The 25177-nt window shown below is 44.5% G+C and overlaps 1 protein-coding gene across 1 annotated transcript; it reads right to left on the bottom strand.

Annotated features, from left to right (window-relative positions):
- Nucleotides 1-482: 482 nt before the first annotated feature.
- trpn1 (transient receptor potential cation channel, subfamily N, member 1) lies at nt 483-24988 on the bottom strand. Its single transcript, XM_012832891.2, has 29 exons — nt 23832-24988; nt 23434-23535; nt 19778-19873; nt 18126-18239; nt 17607-17711; nt 16664-16762; nt 16187-16288; nt 15355-15456; nt 14755-14853; nt 14390-14590; nt 12574-12675; nt 12238-12336; nt 11815-11943; nt 11206-11334; nt 10802-10918; nt 10257-10355; nt 9809-10009; nt 9592-9690; nt 9126-9332; nt 8506-8607; nt 8283-8381; nt 8028-8183; nt 7537-7644; nt 6663-6860; nt 6100-6306; nt 5195-5652; nt 4014-4930; nt 3466-3638; nt 483-3112 (listed from the first exon to the last, which is right to left on the bottom strand). The coding sequence occupies exons 1-29, from the start codon at nt 23976-23978 to the stop codon at nt 2990-2992; spliced, it is 4890 nt and encodes a 1629-aa protein (XP_012688345.1). The 5' UTR covers nt 23979-24988; the 3' UTR covers nt 483-2989.
- Between the last annotated feature and the right edge of the window lie 189 nt (nt 24989-25177).

Below are 25177 nucleotides of genomic sequence, written 5' to 3'. Positions count from 1 at the left end.
CTTTTTCTGCTCACCAAGGAATGCAGTAGTCAGGTTTTATGATGTGACTGTTGCTTTTGTAGGAACAATAAGGCTCATATTTTAAATGTATGTATATAAGCAACATTTCTTAGGCTGTAAGCAAACCGTTTATATATGGCAGTTGCATACAAAATGACATCTTCTTCCTTGGAAATGCGGAGGCTTCCTATGCAGGCAGTTTGTCAAACTTACAGGATCTTGAAGACTTGAAGAGTCCATGTCAGGGTTAGCGCACTTAGCCGTCAAAGTCCTTAACATGTCACTCGGACAAAATCCAGACAAACCAGAGGATTTCATTGTTCTGTTTCAGCGGAAACCAGGATAAAGAAAGGCCCAATAAAAAAATCTGCACTTAAAAAGTTAATGTAATGGACCATGAAATGGAGTGCTGTACATACAGTACATTTGCTTGTTTGACTGCTTTGGACAGTTGTAATTCAAAACACCCAAGGTAGTGGAGTTTGTTGAAAAATATTTATGATGTGACAGTTAAAATTTTACCAGGATTTACAATGTTTTATAAAAGAAAAAAGGCACATACAAATGGCAGAATATTAAGACATTCTTTGTGATTTACTGAGTGGGCCACAGATATTATCTGCGTATATCAAAGCTAAATAAAACTATGATAAGAAAATAACAGTCGGCCTGAAAGAGAACTGTACACAGCACAAAGGTTGTCATAAAATATCCAAACAAAGCTACATCACATAAGACTTTGTTGAGTTTCATTTGTTGCGGAAAAGCTCTCTGACTTCAAATCATAGCTCTACTTAGCTCTACTTACCCTGGAGAGGACTGGCTGTTTATAAGAAAAAATGCCCTTGGACTCAGGGACTGTTACAAGCCTTAGTGGTATCAATCAGCCAAAGCCCAGCCTGTGCTTGTTCTCTCTCCACTAGCAGGTAGACAAATGACATCCTGTCCTGTCTCACCAGCTAGGGAGAGAGGCCCCGGTTTCCCAAGTGTTACGGACTTTATTAATAGGAAAGCTGCAAATCCCTTGTTTAATTTAGACCCTTGGGAGTTGAGTGGAGTAGGTACAATATTTACAGATATTTCATACAGCCATAATGTAAAAATGTGCATCATGGAGTTCACAAGGACTCAGCTCACCCATGATAAAAGAAGTGAAGCTAAGATCCTGAAGGCTCTATTAGCTGTCAGTGGACCTACACTGAATGCAAGTATATGTATTAATCTAAGGATCTGCTAAATATTTCAACAGTCAAATGCTGCGCTCCATAATTAACTGTGATGCTGGAGTTCATTTAAATGGTCAGTGAACAGCAGAGCACATGATGACAATATTAGTCACACATACTAAGTTACACTGCGAAATATTTAAAAATGAGACTGCAGGCCCTAGTTTGGTGGCAAAACGGCTGGTGGAAACGGCAGCGCATGCACACTGTTGCACAAGCGGTAAAGGTGTGATCAAAGGCACTAAGTGGGCAGAGCCAAGCCAAAGTTATTTGGTGAAAAGTTTGGTTAAAGCCGACCAATAGCATTGTTAAGCAATCCCTTTAAACTGAATGCGTCAGACGAGATTACAAAGTACGACGATGGCCATCTTGCTGTGGGTTCTGGATCGTTTACAAGGAATAAACCGTAGTGCTTCCTCTGTTGTTCCAATCAATTACATTAGTTGAAACGTAATTGTAGCTTGTTTACGTGTTTTAAAATGCCCTACCACATCCTTCGAACTGACTGCTATATTGTTAATCAGGGTAGCCTACGTGATTTTTACCCTGTAAAGGAGGAGAGTTAAGCTCACTTAGATTCCATGACAATGACAAAATGTTATTTCTACTGACATCGATATAGCCCATCTCACATAGGCCTACATTCTGGAGAATTTATTTTGGACTAAAATGTTCAAACATGCATAACATGATTTTAAACTTCAATGTAATAATCAAATCATTTAACCATTTAATCGAACACATTTGCAGCTTTGAAGCTAGAGAGTTAACATGTTTGCTGAAACATTAAGTTACATTGTGGTCCTTGCTGAGGTGCAACTTGTAGGAGCAGAAGAGGTCAGCTCTATTTTCTACGAAAGAAAGTTTTTGGATGGAAACCAGGTTTTCTTACTAGGCTACTTTTACTCCTTTTCCCAATAGCATAGGCGATGTATTGAGAGGTGGTATCAAATAATGATCTTAACCTTTTAGACTACTGCAACAGCATATTAGGTCAATCTCAGGGAACCATGGTATTCAACGTTAATTAGATCAAATTTGTATCTTTTACATGGATTTTTTTTACTTGGAATTATTCTGGGAACAAACTGCTATTTGGTGCAGTCAGTGCATCCAGAACCCAAGCAGAACCGAGCAGATGAGTGAAAGCCTGTTTAGCTGAGCATTGGATAAGTGAGAGAGAGTGGACATACGCTATTCATTTGCATAATACGAGGCAGTTGATGGTTTTAGCGTTCTTACTCAATACTGGACCGATTTCGACCGCTAATTGGCCTTAGAAAAAGTTTGGACCCAAATAGGGCCCATTTTGAAAAATCCCAAAGTTTCCCTTTAAGTGCGGGTTAAACGCGGGTTTGATGCGTGTCCCTTGTAAAATAATGTGCACACTTAATTGCTACAATTGAAATTAACTGCTTGTTAAAAACACATTACAATGTTGGAAGCATGCTAAATACATTCATAAAAGTAATACTGCAACAGGAAATGACCTCGCCAAAAATGGCAGTGTTGTGAATGTCAACCTGAACTTAGGTTCATTACTGGTGTTTAATAACAACATGTCTTGCAATGAGACCTATTCAAATTCTGACCCTGATTTACAAAACATTCTTTTGATTTATGTAGGAAATAATGTGAGCAAGAACTAGAAATAAACTTTAAACATGCTATGCTAACACTATCACTGGCATGGCAATTACAAGCACATGAGAACCAAACAAGGCAGTGTAGTGGTAGATAGAGTTACATTCTCCCTCATCTTGTCACATTACTGTCCTTCCTTCTCTCTCTCCAGTGGGTTTTTGCTCCCTCTGTCCATGGAGGGCGAGGAAGCGCTGGACCACTGCTGTCCAGTCCACCACCTGCTCCACCCGCACCTGCCCACCCTGCCTAAGGGCCAGAGAGGGTCCACCTGCAGAACACAGAGCACCCGGCACAACTCACAGCACGGCATGGTTACAGGTATTTACAGTCAATTTGCATCTAAGTTAAGCACCTAAATTACATGAAATTAGCTAAGCATGCTAAACGAGGGACAGTGTGCCAACCTTTTGTTTACATCCACCATTCAGCTCCAGTTTAACAAGGGTTTTAATTCAGTTCAGTAAATGTACTATACATGGGAGAAGTTATAACCTCTGCAAGAATACAAGTGACAGCTCATAAAACTGAAATAACAGAGAGAGAGAGCGGTAGTGCACTTATTCCTGGTTTGATTGGTGTATGTTTTGAATGGGACAGGCAGAGAGAGGGAGCTGTACTTACCCTCGGGAATGACCTGTGTCCTCCGGTTACCCCGCATCCAGCTGACGGACGAGTGCGCCAGCGTATCAAGCGAGCGGGTGTCCGACAGACCCTCCACATCCTCCTCCTCACACATCAAATCTCGAGCCTCTGCGGAGCATATTTTACCTGCAGAGGCACACAACAAACAGTCCATCTTGAAAAAATGTGCGTTCCATCGCACACTAAGAAGCCAGCGAGGATTATAAATGGTAATGTTTTCACACACTGTTCTCTGGTATCCTCGGGAACATCTATGAGTTATCTGCCAAAAGCCGTAAGTCTCTCTGGTGACACTGCTTCCTGTAATTCTGACTCATTTGTTTTTCTTATTTTGTAATGCATGAGCAACAGGTTTCGTATTCGCTCTGCGGACCCCTCTGCACATCATTTGTATTACCACATAAGCCCAAGAAGGATTAGCTTTTATCAGCAAAAGTGCAGTTCTGTTTAAATATTTTACGACCTACTCTCACTAATAATTTCAGGGGGACCCAAACATACCACCGTGTTTGCACATAATCTTGGCGTAGAAGAAGAGGTTGGTGAAAAGATTGAAGGGCGATGGCGTTCCGGACTTGCGGCTCATGTCGCGGATCAGCACGGCCCTGCCGAACTTCCACTGCATGTCCGACTGGGCCTGGATGCGCTGGTAGGTGTCACTCATCATGGCGATGAGCAGGTTGATCAGCACGATGACCGTCACGACCAGGTAAATGCCAAAGGCCAGGCTGGCCACCACGGCCGCAGCGGGGGGCGAGCGCTCTAGGGCGGGCATGGACTCGGGCTCGGTGAGGCCGAAGAGGGCGAAGAAGAGCAGCACTGAGACGGTGAGTGGGCTCAGCTCCTGCTCTGAGATCTCAGTGGCATTGTTTGAGTCCACGTCCTGGAGACTTGCCGGATACACAGGCTGGTACACAGCCGTGAGGCTCATGGTAAAGGCCGTGTGGAAGAGCACCAAGATGACGGCGAAGCGGCCCAGGTCCTTCATCAGGTCGCGGATGATGATGGCCCAGGGGCCGAATAGGTGGTGGAAGGTCAGGAACTCCAGTAGCTGGATGAAGCCCAGCGTCATGGCCACCGCCAGCAGGACGTTGCGGGCAAACAGGCAGTGCAGGTGGCTGGGTGGCCACCACTGGAGGACCACAGCCAGTAGGTGCAGGAGGACGGCCGCCAGCGAGAAGCCCAGGAGCATGAGGCGGATCCAGGCTAGCCCAGCCCGCTCTCCGGGGTGGGTGAGCTCGGAGACCACCATGCCACAGAGCCAGGCCAGCAGCAGCCACTCTGACCAGCCGGGGACCAAGTGGCCCAGAGAGATGGGGTTGATCGGAGGGAAGACTATGGTGAGGATGAAGAGGGCCAGGAGAAAGAGATGGGACACCAGGTGGCTCATGAACTTCACAATGGGTATGGTATTGAACCTAATGGGAAAGAGCAAAAAAAGTATTGCTTTTTTGATAGTTTGCCTTTTCCCCCAACACTCACTCTAGCTGAAAAAGTCTCTCTCTCTCTCTCTCTCTCTCTCTCTCTCTCTCTCTCTCTCTCTCTCTCTCTCTCTCTCTTAAAATATCTATTCCGATATCTGTTCTTTATTTACAGAGTACCAAATCAAGAATGTACCAATCCAAGATGAATGATGAATCAATATGCAATTCTAGACTCTAGAGTGTGAAACCTTCTCCAACCTGTGCTTGAGGGGCAGGGAGAGCGCCAGCCAGAGTGGGGGGCAGAGCAGCAGCCCGAAGAACAGCAGCAGGATCCTCCAGGAGTCCCACTGCAGGCTGCCGTACCACACCTCCGTCAGGTACTTCTGCACGGCCGGGTGCGACACCACGCCCTTCTGCCGGCACTCGATCAGGCAGTCCAGGACACTGGCCCCACGGTGGTCTACCGCCCGCAGGATGGATCCGGCTCCCCGGCCTCCGACAGCCGAGGCTACGGTGAGCAGGTCGGAGGCCAGGGCCTCACAGTGCCTCGCTGCCGCCTGGAGGTCCACGGACCGCTCCTTCTCTCGCAGGGCCGCCAGGCCCAGGGCGCGAGACAGACGCACGGCCGTGTCCAGAGGGGCGGTGGAGTGGAGCACAAGCTCCTCCAGAGCCAGGTTCCCGTTCAGGCGGCCACACACCATCAGGTCAAACACAAACTGGAGGGATGAGAGGACACAGTGTGTATGGGGGAATGTAAAACTAGTTCAAGGCTGCCCTCTAGTGGTTCAATATATGTTTGGCATCCACTGGGAATTTCCTTTAAAAAAAAAAAGAATTTGGACATGGACCTAGTTTCTCCAATAAGCCAGAGTCACACAAGTGTTCCTCTCTGAGGCAGGCATTAGGCCAAGTTCTGGACTTTATTTTCTTCTTTTGAAATAGAAAATCAGTTCAAAGATCAGTTTAGGTCTGGGCCTCAATGTCCACAAAACCAGCCGTACAAAACACAAAAAAGAGAGAAAGACTGACAAAGAGAGAGGAGTACCAAAGGAAAGAAATGAGGAGTAAGAGAAAATGTAGACAAAGCATGAGAGATGAACGAAAGACTGCAAAAGAGAGAAAGAAAGAGTGACAGAAGAAAACAATCAAAACATGAACTCTACCCTCCTATCTTCTAGTAAGTGTAGCATGTTGTTGTCTCTGCACAGCAGGAAGCTGACGGTAGCCTGGTGGTTCTCCCCGGCTGCGTACTGCAGTGGCGTCCGGCCCTGGAGGCACTCGACCCGCGCTGAGGCCCCACTCTCCACCAGGAAGCGCACCATGTCCAGGCACCCCGCCTTAGCAGCATAGTGCAAAGGAGTCCAGCCCGTCTGGAAACCAAAATCTGTTAGAATCTAAGGGAGCTAACTACTTATAAGTTTGTTTTATTTTGTCAACTATGTCAAACTAACTACCTTACCTGGACTAACCCTTGGTTAGTTGCTGAGCAGTTCACTCATACATTTTCTCACTACCCTGTAATTCATTTTCTTAGTTAAAAGCTATTAAATTAGCTTAGCCTCTGATCTACTATTACTCCTGATTGCAGAATGAACCAATTAAAGCAGAACTAATTAATAATTAAAAGATACGTTACAATCCTGTTGTGAACAAGGCTCCCAATAATTAAATCACTTCTGAACATTTCAATAACTCCATCATCATGCCCACCTCTGTGTTCTCTCACCTGGTCTGTGAGGTTGATCTCTGCCCCCTGGCCCAGAAGCACCCTCACCATGGACACGTGTCCGCTGGTGGCGGCCAGGTGGAGGCAGGTGCGTCCACGTTTGTCCCTCAGCTGAAGCAGTGAGCCAGACCGGCTGAGGAGCAGACCCACCACTGCCGTGTGGCCACTCTGGGCCGCCAGGTGGAGGGGAGTGGAGCCCTGGGGGGGACACACACAGTGTCAACAGTCACACGCTAATGCTACCGCGGCATCAACAACTGTGTGCTAATGTTTACATGGCGTCAACAACTGTGTGCTAATGCTAACATGGCATCAACAACTGTGTGCTAATGCTAACATGGCATCAACAACTGTGTGCTAATGCTAACATGGCGTCAACAACTGTGTGCTAATGCTAACATGGCATCAACAACTGTGTGCTAATGCTAACATGGCGTCATCAGCTACATGCTAATGCTAACAATGAGGGAACAAATGCCCAAGTCTGCTTATGGTGATTTACCTTCCAATAGGATTCTGTTCAAAAGCACCAGGCTCTACCAACATTACTTTACTTTCATCATTCATTACATTCATCAGGTACATTTAAGATACGGGGTTGCAACTAAACTGTTGGTCATCAATCTCCAGGAGCGAGGAAGGACGTCTATGGCTGTTCCCATACCTCTGGGCTTGAGCATCTTCATGGTACATTGATGACCCGCTATTGTGTAAGCAAGCTTATGCTACTACAAATGAGATCACTACATATCTTCATTTTCTCTGAGCCGATGTACAGCCTTTCTTGTGAGTCAAAGGTCAAAAACCTGTACTGAACTGAAGGGTGTGTGTCTGTAGAACCGAATAGAGATATGAGCACAGAGTTAGAACATGCCTGTGTGTCAGTCTCTGTATCCGCTTGCACTCCGGGAGAGTTGAGCAGCAGCCGCACCACACACTCATGACCTGACTGAGCAGCCAGATGCAGGGGAGTGTATCCTGACTGAGGGTGAAAACACACATACACACACACACACACACACACACACACACACACACACATATGCACCCCCCCCCCCCACACACACACACACACACACATATGCACACATTCACACACACACACACACACACACACACACACACACACACACACACACACACACACACACACACACAGAAAAACTCAGATGCATTGATCTATGCATGGTGTAGCTGAGTGGCTAGTGCCCAACCAAAATGAACAAAAAAGGTTAACACCACATTCAGTCAGTACTGGAGTTCTGTTACTGTCTGGTAGCTACAGTAGGGTTCAAGGATGCAAGAGTGAGATAATTTGAACGGTAGCTTTAGTATTCATAAGTTGTCTGATATAAGACTTCTGACCTCTGAGGGGTGATGCTGTCTGCGAGCCCCTTCTCCACTCCTGAGCGTGCCGTGAGGCCGTTCACTGCGCATGGTGGCAGGCACCTTGGTTAACATCTCTCTCACAAAGTCCACTTGACCAAAACAGGCAGCAACGTGCAGAGCTGTCAACCCTGTCTGGGAACACACACACATACACAACATAGTGTTTCATTTCATGACATCAGTGAGAAATGTCAGAAGTGTTTACTTTTGAAGCATTTCTAGTACAGTCACCTTAGAGCTGCTGATCTTCAGGCAGACATTGTTCTTCAGAACGTCCAGAATGTGAATGTGCCCACTCCTGGCAGCTAAGTGAATGGCTGTCATTCCTTCCTGGAGGCAGAAAGGGTTCAAACAATAATCTTTCTCAACCATCACAAGCAATGTCTCAGTAACCATCTAAAACCCAATAGCACAGCTTCATCCACTGGTTCACGCTGCACTCCAATGCACTCACAGCGTCCTCATCTCCTGCTGGGGCTCCCGCTTCCAGAAGGACCTTCACAACCTCTGTATGACCCCCAGCCGCAGCCAGATGCAGAGGGCAGGAACCGTTGGCCTGATGGGAATGAGGACGGAGAGTGATTAAACAAAGAAACGACCACCACCCCTTTCCTTCAGGAAATGTGATATTTTGAGGAAGTCTCAGAAATCTACACGACTGTAAGAAGGGTGATATAAAGATGACCTGCCCCAACCATTAAATAGTATAGCATACTGTGGGGCAGATGTAATGTCACACATTTTAGGCGTGATTTCGTCGCAACATATATCTATTTTCTGATCGCTAAACGTTTTATTCCTTTTAATGTCGCTCGGCGCTTGAATGACTAAATGATTGATTGAATAATGCTGGCGTCACGGTTTGAGGGCAGTGACATGCTTTGATTTCCTAGGTGATCAGCCACAGGTTTAGTACATTCAACAGAAAATGAAAGGGCACAGCGTGCGGCAAGTCGCTGTTTGCGCTGTGCTCGCTCATGTACACACATCGACCCCTGTCTATCCTATGACATCACGGAAAGCATGTGTAGATTGATGCCACCTCCTGATCGCCTTCCAGATGACGTCACTGACCTTGTTGTGCAGTGTGCTCACGCCCCCTTGGTTGAACTTCAGCAGCTCCCGGATCACGGCGCCGCTGCCCTTGGCTGCAGCGATGTGGGTGCAGGTGGCCCCCCCCACGTTGGCCAGGGTGGCCAGCTCCGGGCGGTGCTTCAGGAAGAGCTGCACCACCTCTGAGTGGTCATCCTCCGCAGCCAGGTGGAGGGGCGTCTGCCCGTGCTGAGTTGGATGGATGGATGGCAATTCAATTCAATTCAATTCAATCCAATTCAATTCAATTTATATTTAGCGCCAAAACAATACAATTGCCTCAAGGCGCTTTACAGAGCCCAGTGCCTCAACCCCCCTAAGACAAGGGAATTCAATTTGAACACATTTTGAGCACAGAAGCAAATCAATATGCCACAAAGACAGTGCAGAATGCATTATAGATGACTGGATACGCATGTACAGTGTGGATCTGAAACTTGAAACTAACTATATCAGTGGCAGTGATGTCAGCTCTCAGCTTCAACAAGCTACTGCAGACGTCTAGTTGTCCACTCATGGCAGCCAGATGGAGAGGAGTCTGTTTGTTCTGGAGGACAGGGGAAAATAGAGCGTGCAATCTGTGAGACGCCCTTCAATCCACAATCGGACTACTTTCAGTATGCTGTAAGGGAGATGATGATGGTAAGGATGTAGTGCTCACTCACTAGGGAAAGAGCGTCTGTGCTGGCCATGTGTGTCTCCACCAGGAGTCGAACCAGATGGGTGGATCCATTTTGGGCAGCTAAGTGCAATGGAGTCAGTCCAAGTTTGGTCTTTGCATTGACAAAGGCCTTATGGGCCAACAGGAGGTCTGCGATGTCTTCATGACCATTCTCAGCTGCCAAATGTAGAGCTGCTTTGCCATCCTGCAGAGACGAGTTACCGTAGTTACCATACCATACATTCTCCCGACGACAAACCGACCATTTCATCAACTTTACATTTACATTTAGTCATTTAGACACTTTTATCCAAAGCGACGTACAAAGGAGAAAACTTTGCTGATGCAGGCAAAAAAAAGCTGAAGCCAGTGGCGATTTATCTAAAAGCAATGGTGGTATTCTTTGATGCTGAGTGGAGCCAACAGCAAGGAAGTATCCATTGAGTAGTTACCTCATCAAAGACGTCTACTCTGGCGTGGTTCTGCAGAAGCATCCTGACCACTTCCAAGTGACCTCGCTCGGCCGCCAGGAGCAGTGGCGACCAGCCATTCTGTCGAGCAGAACCAACAACAGAGAAAGCCTTTGATTTAAGAATTCCTTATACACAAGGGAGAGGGAGATGGAGAGGGAGAGGGAGAGAGAGAGAGAGAGAGGCACAAAGAGAGGGTAAGAAAAAAGAAAGTGCCTAGAGTCAGAAATAGCAAGAGACTGAGTAGGACTGAGAAAGTGAGCGAGACAGAGGAAGAGCTGAAGAAAAAAGATGGAAGGAGAGAGAGAGAGAGTGCCACAGACAAACAGAAATAGAGACTGAAACAGCAAGAGAAACAGAGAGAGAGAGAAAGAAAGAAAGAGAAGGAGAGACCATCCCAAAATCCTAGAAAGGCCTATTAATCCGGCCGCGAGCTGGCACAGAAAGACTGGGTTTTCCCACAGCCCTCATTAGGCGGCAAGCAGCATTAGGTTCTCATCGACCAGTCGGCTGGCGTAGCTCCGTACCTTGGCGTGCTTGTTGACAGCCATCTGCAGGCAGCTGGCAGCGACGCCACGCAGGATCTCTTGCAGGACAGCAGTGTTTCCCACCCGGGCACAGTAATGCAGGGGAGTCTCCCTTAACTACAGGACCACACAAACACACATCCAGCAGGGGGACTCACTCATGTGTCGTGTACATATACAGTCTATAGGCAAAGCAAGGAAGGCACAATTTGTTTAAAAGAGCACGTTTAAAAACAACACACTGATCAAAGTTCTCTAACTAAAATTATGGAATATATAAGTAATGATGACAAGCTATTACCACGGCATATAAGTAATATATGTTACTAAATGTACTGAACTACTTCATTAACACAGTTCTACAACAACTCTAGCTTCTCTGTGAAGAAGTATCAATGACAGACCTCTTTTGTTGTTGCAGTCACATTGGCATCGTACTCCATGAGGGTTCTGATGATGAGGACGTCCTCCCCGTCGTCATGGGCGCTGTCCTTCCCGAGCTCTGCGGCCAGGTGCAAAGACGTCTCCCCCCTCTGCCAACACACACACATGGTCACATGGCATCACTGACACATTTATTTCACATGCTCTTTAATTATAAGCGTCAAAAGGATTCATGTTATTGTAAGGAAGTGGTCAGAGGGTTTCATAATATTGCAGAACTGCAGATGTTTAATTTTGAAGGTAATAAATGTTTCGAGGGGAAGGTTTATCACAATGCTATAATACTGTCAGTATTTCAGGGCCTGTTTCTTCTCAGATTCAAGGACATCCAAGAGTCACGGTTGTACTTCGGTTGTAGTTCTAAGTATGTTTCATGTGTTAGTGATTATCTTTGGCACACACACACACACACACAGACACACAGACACACAGACACACACACACACACACACACTCACACACACACACACACAGACACAGACACACACACACAGACACACACACACACAATGCTTTCTGTTTGATCCGTGTGTGACGGTTCCTTAGGTTCCTTAAGGCAGCAGTCTGACCTGGTTCTCCTGCCGGACACAGAGCTGCGCCTCCTCAAGGCTTCTCTCGCTGGTCAGGTACTTCAGGATCTCCTCCACAATGGGAGCATGACAGTGACGGACAGCAACATGGAGGGGATTCTCTCCTGCCTACACGGGAGTATTCAGTGGAAATATTATTATTAGAAATTACTTCAAGGTCTCACAGGGTGGTTAGAAGTACGTGTACATATGAGTACGTGTGTGTGTGTGTGAGTGTGTATGTGTGTTTGTGTGTGTGTGTGTGTGTGTGTGTGTGTGTGTGCACGCTTCAGGCATCTTTGAAAATATCTTGAGCAAACCTGAAAACCCCAAATTAACCTATGCTACAAACTATATAAAGCTAGATGCATTCACACATTTTCAAAAGAAAAACAAATATAAAAAGTCTATTTGCAGATGCACCTTAGATTTCCATGTCAGGTCACCTCCCTCTTCTATCAGAGCTCTCAGCATCTGAAGGCTACCATGGCGAGCAGCGACATGCATGGCAGTTTCCCCATTCTGAAAGGGATACAGACACAGCCGCTTTCAAGCAGAGGTCAAAGGTCACTGCAGATATCCATTGCGCAGATGATCAGATTCTCAGAGGCTAATAACCCCCCTTAGAGACTATAAGGATTTTCCATGTAATGATGATCCCCGCAATTTTAGCGTGCTTAAGAGGGTTAGATTTTGTCGATAGCATGTCTCTTGAGGTTCTAGACTGCGATTTGTGAGATTTGGTTTAAACCCACTGACCTCCTGCTCAGCGTTCACGTCTGCCCCGCTCTTCAGAAGCATCTCGGCCACTTTCTCTCCCTCTTTCACACGGGCAGCAATGTGCAAAGGTGTCTCCTGAGCCTGTGTATGCAGACACACAGACACACACACACAGACACGCACACACACACATACACACGCACACACACACACAAACAAACACACACACACACACACACACACACACACACACACACACACACACAAACACAAATACGCATGAATCACCTTGAGCTATCAGCCATGGCCTTGTTTCTTGCAGTTGCTCTTTGTCTTTTACACTTAGGCTCCTATTTTGAGGGTGAAAACGGCAGATGGAAACGGAAACTGTTGCACAAGCATAAAGTGAGTGGTAAAGGTGTGATCAAATGCACTAAGGCTCACATCTTTGCTGAAATGTTAAATGTTTCAGTGGACATTTTAGCACTTGCTGCGGTGTGGGGGCAGAAGAGGTCAGCTCTATTTTCTAAGGAAATGAGAGTTTTCAGATGGAAATGAAGTATCTATGTAGTTTCTAAGTATGCTATTTTCACTCCTTCCCCCCATAGCATAGGTTACATACTGTGAATACATGTGAAAGAATGGTCTTAAGCTTTTAAGCTACTGCAACCGCATACTAGGTTCATCTCGGTTAACTGTGGTATTCAACGTTAATTAGACTGAACTTTTATCCTCGACTTGGCTTTTTTACTTAGAATTATCCTGGGAACAAACTGTAGGCTATTTGGTGCAGTTGATGGATCGAGATCCCCAGCAAAACCAAACAGGAGAGTGAAAGCCTGTTTAGTTAACCTGAAGAGCAGCAGTGACCGCTAGCCAACACAAATGGGGAATGCATAAGATATGGGTGTCAGGATCCTGCTCTGTTTTCCTTTTATGTTTCTTGATTCCTGACATGTGCTTTTTCCTGTTTGTTTATGTTGTCATGTGCTTGTTGTGATTGTCTTGTCCGGCCATGTGTTTCCTGTCTTTGTCCTGAGACTCCGCCCCCATCTGCCCTCTGCCACTTCCTGGTTTTGACCCTCACCTGTTCCCAATCTTTTCCCTGTTTGTTTCCCTGATTGGTACCTCCTGTGTCTTGTTAATTCCCCTTGTCTAGTTCCCCCTCTGTTATTTAAGTTCAGTCTGTCCTTTGTTCCATGTTGGTTCGTCGTACTAGCATGGTGAGAGTTCTGTGTCAATTAGCTGTGTGCTTTCATGTATTCCTGCTCTGCCTTGCTTTTTGTATTGTTGCTTTGCCAGTGCTTGGGTCCCTAAGTTGGGATCTTCTGTGTCTTCTGTGTTATTTTGGAATTCTAGTTTTTGCCCGGATCTTTTGTGTGTTTGCCTTTTGGACTTTATTTTGTTAACCTTTTGTAAATAAACCTGAACAGTTCCTGCATCTGGTCTGCGATTGGGTCTCTGCCTTCCGAATCGTGACAATGGGAGGTTGTGAGCTACGAGGTGCGATCAGAAGTTGGGCAGTGATAATTTATGATTGGCACATTCAAATGTTCCCTGTCAGAGAAGACTACGTGACCATGCCTATATCTAAAATCCACTCCTCGGACGGAAAGTTTTGTGTATCGCTGAAGATTAGACAACTCACCGTGGCGGAATAGATCGTTTCTGACAGCCATTTTTTGCCCTCAAAATAGGGGACTCAGACTTACAATTGTACCTCCAAATACATGTATGAGGTAGATGCGTAAAACAACCACTGTGCACTTTCTGTAACGGGTCGTAATGATGCTGTGATAGCATTTGTTACGACACACAGTATACCCACACTCTAAATCTAATCACAGAGCTCTACCTTGCCACCATTGAGCTGGACCTTGGCCCCAAAGCCCAGCAGCATCTGCACCACCAGGGGCTTGCAGTGCTGCACAGCCACGTGGAGGGCAGTGAGGCCATCTTTAGTGGTGCCGTCCACTTGCGCCCCCTTCAGGAGCAGAGCCTTCACTACAGCAGTGTGACCACGTTTGGCGGCTGCATGCAGACAAACGGCGCCAGACTACAAGAAATAATGGAAAGGGCATAAGGAGGAAGATTATTATCAATCAACTGTCAACATTAAGACCTTATTATTATATAACATATTTCATCACCAAAGACTTAACCATAAATTAAGGTAATTCATTGTCAGTGAATACCATTATTCCCCAGTATGTTATTCACCTTATTGGGCATATGCAGAGGGACACCTTTCTTCAAGAAGGTCAGGGCAGTTTCCGGATGGCCACACTGAGAGGCAATATACAGCAGTGTGCTGCCATCCTACACAACACACAGCGACACACTTAAAAAGGGCTGTATGCAGTTCACAAAAAAGATACAAATATTACACACACACACATACACACACACACACACACACACATATATATATATATATATATAGACACATCAATAAATCAATATTCTGTTCTAATGCATATTCAATTTATTGCGCATTTGAACTACGTCATTGATAAAGAGGTATTTCTACTTTTCAACACCGCCAAATGTATTACCTGCACCTGCAACAACTTAATGCTGGAATAACAATGTGTGGAGACTGAGAGAGAAACAGAAAATATCACGCCAGCAGCCAGCAATTCTGAGAAGCCCCCGAGGCACTCATAATCAGTTATCTCTGACTACTAGACTGGAGGCCATCCCACACCACCTGGCCTTCTGGACCTTCTGTTCCCTTGGAATGAGAAGCACATTACCCCTGAAGTTGAACGATTAGCCCTGGCAAGTGTGGTTCCAGCAGAAGACGGAGGCTGCCAATACCTTGGTCCTTGCCAGGACGTTGGACTTGAACTTTTCTGTCAGCACCTCCACGATGTTGGTATGACCGCGTTCAGCGGCAACATGTAGAGGGGATCTATCCATCTGGAGTGTGTGTGTGTGTGTGTATGTGTGTGTGTGTGTATGTGTGTGTGTGTGTGAGAGAGAGAGAGAGAGTGTGTGTGTGTGTGTGTGTGTGTGTGTGTGTGTGTGTGTGTGTGTGTGTGTGTGTGTGTGTGTGTGTGTGTGCGAGGAGAGAATCGCCAGTAGACAGTTAGACAGTTCATTGCCGTTCTCACCATCCCACTCAATTCCCCCCTCAGAGATTCATATAACCATGACATAATGATCGACTACATATGTTCGATACCCATTTCAGTTAATTTCAGTTAAACACCACAATACATTTCAAATCGAAGATGTAATGAGTTAAAGGATACAAACAATGAACAAGATGATGTCTATGAAGTGTTAATCAGCGCTACCAACAAATCCTTATATTTACAATCCTTATAAAACAGCTTTGATTGATTAGCAGCCATAAGCTGACATCATGTCTGGACTATTCAGGACAACAGTTATGCCGTGGCTAGTTTGTGACTGATCGTGAGGTCTGGTGATAGCAGGTTAAAGTGACAGGCAGCCAAGTAAACGTCAACAGGCGCGAGACACATGATCACTTCATCATGGAAAACTTCGGCAGGGATCGCCAGGACCTGTGTGTCTAGCAGTACTCCTGTGAGAGCGGCCCGTGACAAGTAGACTGTTAAATGATCAAACTGGGGCTTATCGAATCAACCCTGTCTCAAAACCCAGCATCCCCTCCACACCTCACCTTGTCTGCTATGTTTGGATTGGCCTTGCCCTGGTAGAAGACCTTCAGCGTGGCTTCGTCTCCCTCCCAGGCAGCGATGTGAAGGGGCGTCTGGCCTTCCTCCTATAGTCAACAGGGGACAGAAGACAACAACAACATCCATTTAGCTTGATCATCTACCAAAGTTTGAAATTCAGTCCCTACAGCACATGATGCACGGTACAGTGCAGTGGTAATACATTTAAAAAAAACTGCTGATTCATTACAAGGTATACTAAGGCCAGGGTTAGAGTTAAGTGCTGGGGTAGTAACGTGATAAGATGCCAGTAGTATTATTCATTATTTATAATAAGGACACCAAATGCTGAATTTTCATGAGCTGCTAACATTTGACGCTAGAAACAAACCTCTTCTTTGTGGACAGAATTTAATAATGTAGAGTTATTACAGATTTTAAAAAGTTTTCATATAATGCATTAAAAATGGGGTGAATCTCACATTCTGGACATCAATGTTGGCCCCAGACTCCACCAGGATCTTGGCCATCTCTGCATCTTTTCTCCGACAACAGATATGGAGGGCCGAATCTCTATCTCCCTGGTAACATAACAGCCTGTGTTCTGTGCATGTCATCCATGACGCTCAATGATAACTTCAGAGGCCTGTGTTTCTTTTGAAGGGCACCCCAAAACTTCAAGCCAGTGGACGTAATGAAAGTAGAAGCTTCAATAAACTTTTATAGCGATGTTGTGTAATTAGATTACACGCTCCTAGCAATTGCATCAGTTTAAATATCCTTTAAATATGTGGGCAAATAAGACTGTAATGTGTTAATACTGGCTCTGTAACCACAGCACTAAAAAATATTGAGCAGTAAAACCCAAACACAAAGTTGATAAAGATCAGGCATTGTGCCGATCAACTCTCCAGACATTGTAAAAAGCTGTGATAAAATGGCTCAGAGAATTAAATGCTCTCCCATGTAACTTTACATTGTTTTATTGATTGGATTCACAATCCATTTCTAATGGAACACACATATGCACACACGCACACAGTCTATAATTAGAGACATTGAACCTTTTAACTTCAACTGCAGTGTCTTAAAGGATAAATTTAAAGCAATAACTGCATGAAAATTATGATACTGTCGTGATCCTTGTGGATACATCACCAACAAAGCCCCTGAAAATCTTTGTCTGATCCACCTAAGATGGAGCAATATCTCAAAATGCCTGATTACCATTTAACCATACTTTATTATGCAATATCCACAAATAACACATTCCCTGTTGCAGGAAATTCATGACTGACTGCTACGGTTGATTACAACTGACAAATATGTCTCTTGTCACCTCTGTGTCAGTATGAAATTACACTATTACAATTGGCCTGGTATCTGGGGCGTGTATAACGACGGGACACCGCTGCCAGCTCTTACACTTCTCTGGGCTCGCAGCTGGGCCTCTGATAAACCTCCAAGCAGCTCCTTAACGATTCCAACATTCCCCGATTCAACAGCCAAAAGAAATGGAATGCAGCCATCCTGAATGTGACAATTACATTGACACACGCACATACACATACACACACACACATAGACACACACACACACACACACACACACACACACACACACACACACACACACACACACACACACACACGGAAACAATGATATGCTCTTGGCATGTGTGAATGGTTAGTGCCAAGCCAAAAGAACAAAAAAGACAATACTGGCATTCTGTTACTGTCTGGTAGCTGATGTGGGTTCCAAAACCAATATGAGGATATAAAGAAAGTCCAAGTGCAGATGTAATTACACCATAGAAGGGGAAATATATGCTCCCATTAAACTATCTGATATCTAACTGATAAAACATGTTTCATGACCAATATATGGCCCTTTTATGTATATTTGCAATATGCCAAAGCTGAAAGTTTATGCTCAGATAAATACCTTATCTGGAAGAAGACGGGCATCCTTGCTGGAGAGTTTGAGAAGTGTGTGGACAGCCCCATGGGACCCAGTCGGTCGGCAGGCAGCGAAGTGCAGTGGCAGCTGGTCTTTAGGCTACATCAAAATAAAAACATAGTCTTAGACTAAAAGTGTTTTTTTTTTTTTTTTACCCTAATGGAAACAAACAAACTCTGAAACTGAAAGTGTTTTCTGAGGAATTATTCTGGCTTTTAATCTTACAGCAAAGAACCCCCTATCACAAATATTGACAGGACCACATTCCATATCACTCCACTTCCATACACAAACTAATTCACACGAGGAGCCATTGGCTGGCTCTTTAGGACAATGAAAGGTTCTTAAATGAACCTTTTAAGTGTTCTGTCAGGCTCGAGGGGTTACTTCATGGGAACAATCCTGTATAATATTAAAGGACCATACCAATAAAGAAGGGTGACAGTTAAGTTAAAGAGAAACATCTTAAATCAATTACATTGATAGACTTTGCAGAGCAATTTGTGGTTTAGTGGCACACAGTACTCATGTTATATGCAGCTATTTAGAGGTCTATTATCTTCAAAATTGAATACAGTGGCAATTTAAATGCATTACAAGAAATTAAATGCATTTGGGATACACTACATTAACTGTATATTAATGTGACTGCAAAACCACAATTGTTCTAATCAGAAAGTAATTATCTGTGTGTAATTATGGGCGTGCAAGAGAGAATGTGTTGTACACCATTGACAGAACGCTCCTGACCCAACAGCCTCTTGGCTGTGGTTTTCCCTCCTCTGTTTTTTTGCATTCAGAATGGGTGAACCCCCAACACCTCCCCAAATTGCTCTTAGATTGGCATAAATTATGTATCTCTCTCTCTCTCTCTCTCTTTCTATCTCTCTACACTCTCTTTCACTACTCTCTCTTTCTACACTCTCTCTCTCTCTCTCTCTATCTCTCTCTAGACACTCTCCCTCTCTCTCTCTACACACTGGCTCATTACTCTCTCTCTTTAAATGGCATTTTGAGAAGCCTTAGTGGGGGGCATTCTGTTAACCCTCTCCGTGCAGTTTCTAGTGTTGTTGAAGATACTAAAAGAAAGCGTTAGGTTGAGCTAAAAATCCAAAGTAACATCTGTAAATACAAATCAAGTCTCTATCCCAGAGCCCGCCAAAACAAAGGTTTCTAAGTAAGCGAAAAGTAAGATATATTCACTATTAAGAACACTATTCAGAAACATTAAAAACACATCAGACTTTGGGTAGCACAGAGCAGAGGATCCTGTCCATCAAATCCTTAGTGCGTCATAATGCCTTGGTTTCTCTGCCAAAACTTACATAAATAATGGCAGTTTCGGTTAACATTTGTAAAGTAGAGACATGCTATATGCCAAACCACTGGAATGCCACTCTTCACAGACTCTTCTCAGCAGTTCATACGCTTGCCAATAAAAAGAGACAGAGGTGGAGGTAGAGAGACAGAAGAAGGAACCAGAAATAGAATGGGGTCGTGAGAGGAAGACAATGAAAAAGGATGGGTAGACAAGCAGACAGAATGACAAAAGAAAGAGGGAAAGAGAGAAAAAGGAAAGAGAGTTGGAGAGAGAGAGAGAGAGAGTGTGTGTGTGTGTGTGTGTGTGTGCTTCCTACCCCTCCAGGGATATTGGGGTCTGCCTTTCTTGCCAGAAGTCTCACAATCTCGTCCTTGGAGTGTGCTGCAGCTATATGCAGGGAAGTCCTACCATCCTGTGGGACACAAGAATTTCACACTCTCAGATTTATTTCAATGTGTGAATTGCTTTTCAAGCCTCTCAAAATATGCACCCCTGCTCATATTCAAAGTTGATGGCAACTTTATGAAATCAAACGAATGCAGGTATAAAACATCTATAAAAAATGAGTAGTGTAATATTGACTTTATCAGTTGAATAAAACAAATCATGGGAAATAGATTTTTGTAAATATATATATAATCATATTTTACTGAAATATTTCACTGAAACAATGGATTGGGAAGTTTGAGAGCCTTATTTCCCTATTTTGTGAGTCCTGGGGTGCACAGACCAGTCCAGCTGCAATTTTACAAATCCAGAACCAACAGACATTCCAGCCGTGTGACCTAGGGTGACGACGCATGTCACATCCTTTCGATCACCCTCTTTTCAAAGCGGACACATAAAATACTGTGGGGGATTTCCACATAGTGGGCGGAGAGAAGAAGAAGAAAAGATTTGAAGTTTGAAGACAAATATGAAGCAGGCAATTTTTTTGTAACCACTGTCAAGACGCGTTGTGGTCTATACCCCTCTGATGGAGTGGGATTTCCAATTATTTACAAAGACAGCGTTTTTACCGTGCATTATGGTATTTTAGGCTATGGCAGGGACTGTAACCCCATACTGTGGAGCACCACAGAGAAAACAATTTGGACTCCCTGTAATATGGAGCTGAAGAAATTCCACAAACCCCCAAATTATTTTGGAAATCACTGCTCAGGGAGAAAAAAAACTGGTTACCTCAACTGGGACAAGACGGCTCTGCTGGGACGCAATAAGAGCCAAGTCAGGAAGCAAACACAAACACCCCGGCAGATTCCAGAGGGAAGAGCCGTTACCATGCCAACGCAGAGATGGAAAGCCGATGTCTCAAGCCGAGAGGGTAGAGGCTGAATGTGAGAGCCAAGCATGTGCCGTCCAACTATCGCCCCTACTAGCACGGGGTTAATTACACACTTTACCTACCAAACGAGGCCCCACCAGGACACTGCCAGAACAAACATGGCCGGGCTCCTTCTCTGAACTGGTCTTAGGTAACAAGCACTTACACTATTTGTCCGGGAAAGCACAGCTGTCAACCTGTCAAGAAGAGCCTGATAGAATAACTTAACACTGAGGGGTTATGAGTGTGAGTGGAGGGGAACGGGGGTATATGAGGATAGACATGAAGACATCTGACGAGGGTAAATGAAGGCTTTTGAAAAGTCGGAGGATTGAGCTGGCGCCCGTGAGGTGAAACTTGCCCTTCCCACAGAATGCATACGTCCCGAACTGGAGCCTCCAGATGTGTTAACGACTAAAGAATTCCTCTCTGCTACCCTCGTTCACACGCCATGCCATTCTCTGCCAGAAGAGCCATAGGAGCTCACAGGGCTTAGTGAGACTTGGGCTCTACCACCCCATGAAAAAAAAATACATTTTGGATACCACCTTAACCTTGCCAGACTCCTGTAAATTCTCCCAGACAGAGAGGAGCATAATGGACACCACACATGCAAATACAGAGGAACAAAGGGGGAGATTTATCATCTCAGCACACAAGCAGGTTTACTTTTGGTTTTAAAGGGGCAATTTATGTTTGTTCTCTTAGGCCAAGGTCGAGCTGTAAATGCTAGCGGAGCTTTTTACGACATGGGATGTGGATCTGAATGATTGATAAAGAGCTCTAGTTTGGGATAAGCTCAGCAATTTATTGAATTGTGAGGATCAGCCCAGCTATGACAGATGCATGCGAGTGGTTACATTAAAAAATAAATAAATGATCGCAGGGCCCACATCCAAAGCTTTTGGGGGCTTGCATATCTTAGGAATGGAGGCGAGTAAATCTCTCAATAAGTCAAAGTGAAGTTCTTTCAGTGAATTATGTGTTTCAGATGACATGGAAAAACGATGGCAAGGAAAGCATCCATAGACTTACAGCCGTAAATTAAGAGGAAAATATAATACATCATGAAAAGCCGAAAAAGGAAAAAAGGAAAAGAGAAAAGACCTCTTTATTGGAAACACAACATTTGAGCTCACTCGAAATAGCACATCTTTTTAATAGTGGAGATTGTGATGCTAACTGTTATAATGATTCATAATTTTGCGTTTTCCGAGCCGTAAAATTCTATTAATTATTCCTGAATGAGCCATCTGGATCTGCTAGGACCTGTAAAAGGACCTTTTGATAATCTCAAATTGCTGGTAAAAGTAATGGCTGCTGCCACTGAGAATCTGGCACCACTCTTAACAAGGTTTGGTCTTCTTCCAGTTCAACCTCAATTGTGATGCTGTGGCCATATTTGGTGAGCAAGAGGTTAATGGATGCCATGTTGCACTTGAAAGTCACATCTGTCCTTTTCCATTCATCACTCTTTCTTAATTTTGGATATGGATGCATGCGTGTGTGCGTGTGTGCGTGTGTGCGTGCGTGCGTGCGTGCGTGCGTGCGTGCGTGCGTGCGTGTGTGCATGTGAGTGCGTGCGCGCGTGCGTGCGCGCGTGCGTGCGTGTGTGCGTGCGTGTTGCGTGCGTGTGTGTGCGTGTGTGTGTGCGTGCCTATTTTCTGTTCCCAGAACACAAATTAACCATTTTCAAAAAAACTGGGAAATACTTCCCACTGGAAAGAACTCACAGATAGCCTGCCCTCTCTGCGGCCAGGGCACGTCCCAAGTTACGAGATGTCAAAGGCTTTAATTTCTTTTGTGGGTGAAAGCAACTGTGTGGATTAAATGGTTTTAATGGCAAATGTGGGGAGACAACACCTGCTGTAGAGCATTATGTCACTACTTTATGGGCATGTTTTGTAGGAGGGTTCCAGGAACTAACGGTGACTGGGCAAATGACTATGACACAAAGGACTGGTCACGGATTACATAGACATATCATAACTGTTCTTTGTGATGCTCAAAATCACTGTATACTGTATGCTGACACTTTGAACTTTTCCAAATTGTTGAGATCATTATGGTCTCTTGAACTTGAAGTAGGAGGAACAGCCAAGTATTCACAAAACAGAGGCATCTCAGGGTCTCAGTAGAAAAGGTCAGCCATAAAAAACTAACAACCAACCAAATGCTGCATTCAGACTTGCATTCTCCACATGATGCCCATTGAGGTAATGACCTTTTTCCTAATACATCCTCAAGACCCTCGCACTATAAACAACAACACCAGTCAAGAAGACATATCTTTGCAAACAGATTGCACACTACGGAATACTGAAAGCCTTTCCAGGTTCATCCAATAGCACAGAAATGGCAAAAACCCACAAAAGTACTTCCAGGGAGTTACATTTCTGATGATGACACTTGCGGTGATCTTTAGAGAAAGGGCACTCATCTTTTTCCTGCTTTTGAGTCTTTGCTGTTTTAAAGGCTTCTTATGTCTGACTCTACTGTGGATTGAACTGATTGGAAGGACTGTAAAATAATTGTTTGATTGAGAAAAATTGACTTTTCAGATATTTTCACATTGTGCTTGTCATTATGGTGAGATTTCATTTTAAACGTTTCTGTCTTGTAAAGGAATAGCTTTACGCCTGACTCACCTTGGTCTTCTCACTGGGGTTGACTCCCATCTCCAGCAACCTCTCCACTACAGCCACACGGTTCTCTTTCACCGCAATTATAAACAGACTTAATCCTGACTCCTAGGCCAGACAGACAGACGAAACAGACAGGTAGATTATATGTTAACATTCATGTTAACAGTTTTAAAATAAAATTGCGCAATTGGAAATGATTACAGCACCACCCGTGACACATTTCTTCCTAGCCTAGACATATGAAAGGAACAATTCCAATGGACTGCATGACATCAATTAACTTTTTGTTACTAAGTCTTAAAGTTTTTTGGGGATAATGCAAACGAGTGATTCCTGATAAGTCATTAAATATGAGTCTTTCAACACGCAAAACAAACAGAAAATGCAAAACGCTTGCTTACCTCATCTGTCTGGAAGATTTCTGGGTCTCCTTTGTCAAGCGCTTTAATTGTCTGCTCGACCACAATCCAATCTCCCCTGAAAGCGAGCTGCATGAGCCGCTGGCTGGGCACGAGAGATCCGGAGTGGACAGAGGAAGTTTCTGACATCTTTGAAAAACACACACTCTTTCAAAGAAGGTTACTAAATGAAACTATAGGCTATGTCAACAAGGCATGGCATCTCCACTACTTCAACAGTTGCACTGCTTTATTGAAGACGTGCTGTGGGAGAAAAGGCAGTGAGTGGTCTCAGCAGGTGAATGCAGACTGCCTTTCAGTGATGCAATTTTGTGTCTCGGTAGGAGGCAGCGGAGGGTACGTTCCTCTGAATGTTCCAGGACTATCCAGTAGCGTCTCCCCAACCGCTGGGTTAAGTTTTCTAACTCCGCCTTCATCTCCTGTTACCTTGGAAATGTCTGTGTGTGGGGAAAAAAAGCTGCAACTGCAGAGAAAAAAAAACGGGGAAAAAACGATCTAGTTAGCCTGCGAAGCTTGCAGTTTGGCAAGTTGCCTAACCGATGATATTTTAGGTAAAGGTATAAAGGTCAGGTATATAGACACTTTTGTCCAAAGACACCCTGCAGCCTTCGAGAATCGAACAGCGGGATGGAGGCAGTGCATCATAAATCCATAGTCCCGTTATTAGGTGGTAACACACAGCCCACGTTCACATTAGCATTTACAAAGAGAACGAAGGCTGAAGAATTTAACAAAAATGCATGAGAGAGGGGGAGAGAAGAGTGGAGAGGAGACGGAAAGAAAAAGAAGAAGACAAAGAAGAAGCAGAAGAAGAAGAATTAGAAGAAGAAGCCTATAGGGTTCATAGTTCCAACAACCTTTTTATTTCGCTCACATTATTCTCTTCTGCAATGGGCTACATATATGTGCAGGTCATTCTTATGTTCCCAGGGTCCTGTTCCCAATATTTAATCCTAGGGTCCTGTTCCCAGGGTCAATTTCCTGGGAACATAGATACGCTCCCATTTCTGTGCAGTAGAGTTGTTTATAAACAGTTTTAGAGTTATTGATAAATAGTTTATTGTAAGCATTATAAGTGCAACAACGTTTTGCTAGATAGGATAAGACGCTCAAAAGATGGCACGAGCCTGGAACCCACCATGGTGGTACCATGGCAACTTCAGAAGTAAACAGAGATCAACTCAACGTGACAAGGGACCCGCGTCTCGTATCATAGCAACTCTAAAAATACTAAAAGGAAGACAGCTGGCATGTTAGGTGTAGGGCAGAGATAGTCGTAGATGTACATCTAAATTGGTATTTTAAACGAATATTTCAGCTAAGATATA

The sequence above is a fragment of the Clupea harengus genome, chromosome 19 (assembly GCF_900700415.2).
Source record: "Clupea harengus chromosome 19, Ch_v2.0.2, whole genome shotgun sequence".
NCBI classification, from domain to species: domain Eukaryota; kingdom Metazoa; phylum Chordata; class Actinopteri; order Clupeiformes; family Clupeidae; genus Clupea; species Clupea harengus.
Note: the sequence above shows the minus strand (reverse complement) of the source record. Positions and strands in the feature narration are given on the sequence as shown.

Excerpts from the sequence above, each read along its gene's own strand:
- trpn1 (XM_012832891.2), bottom strand. The coding sequence starts at position 23,978 with ATGTCAGAAACTTCCTCTGTCCACTCCGGATCTCTCGTGCCCAGCCAG. Across the intron at positions 19,874-23,433 it reads ACCCCAGTGAGAAGACCAAG|GATGGTAGGACTTCCCTGCA; the intron begins GTGAGTCAGGCG and ends TGTGTCCCACAG. Across the intron at positions 18,240-19,777 it reads ACCCCAATATCCCTGGAGGG|CCTAAAGACCAGCTGCCACT; the intron begins GTAGGAAGCACA and ends ATTTTGATGTAG.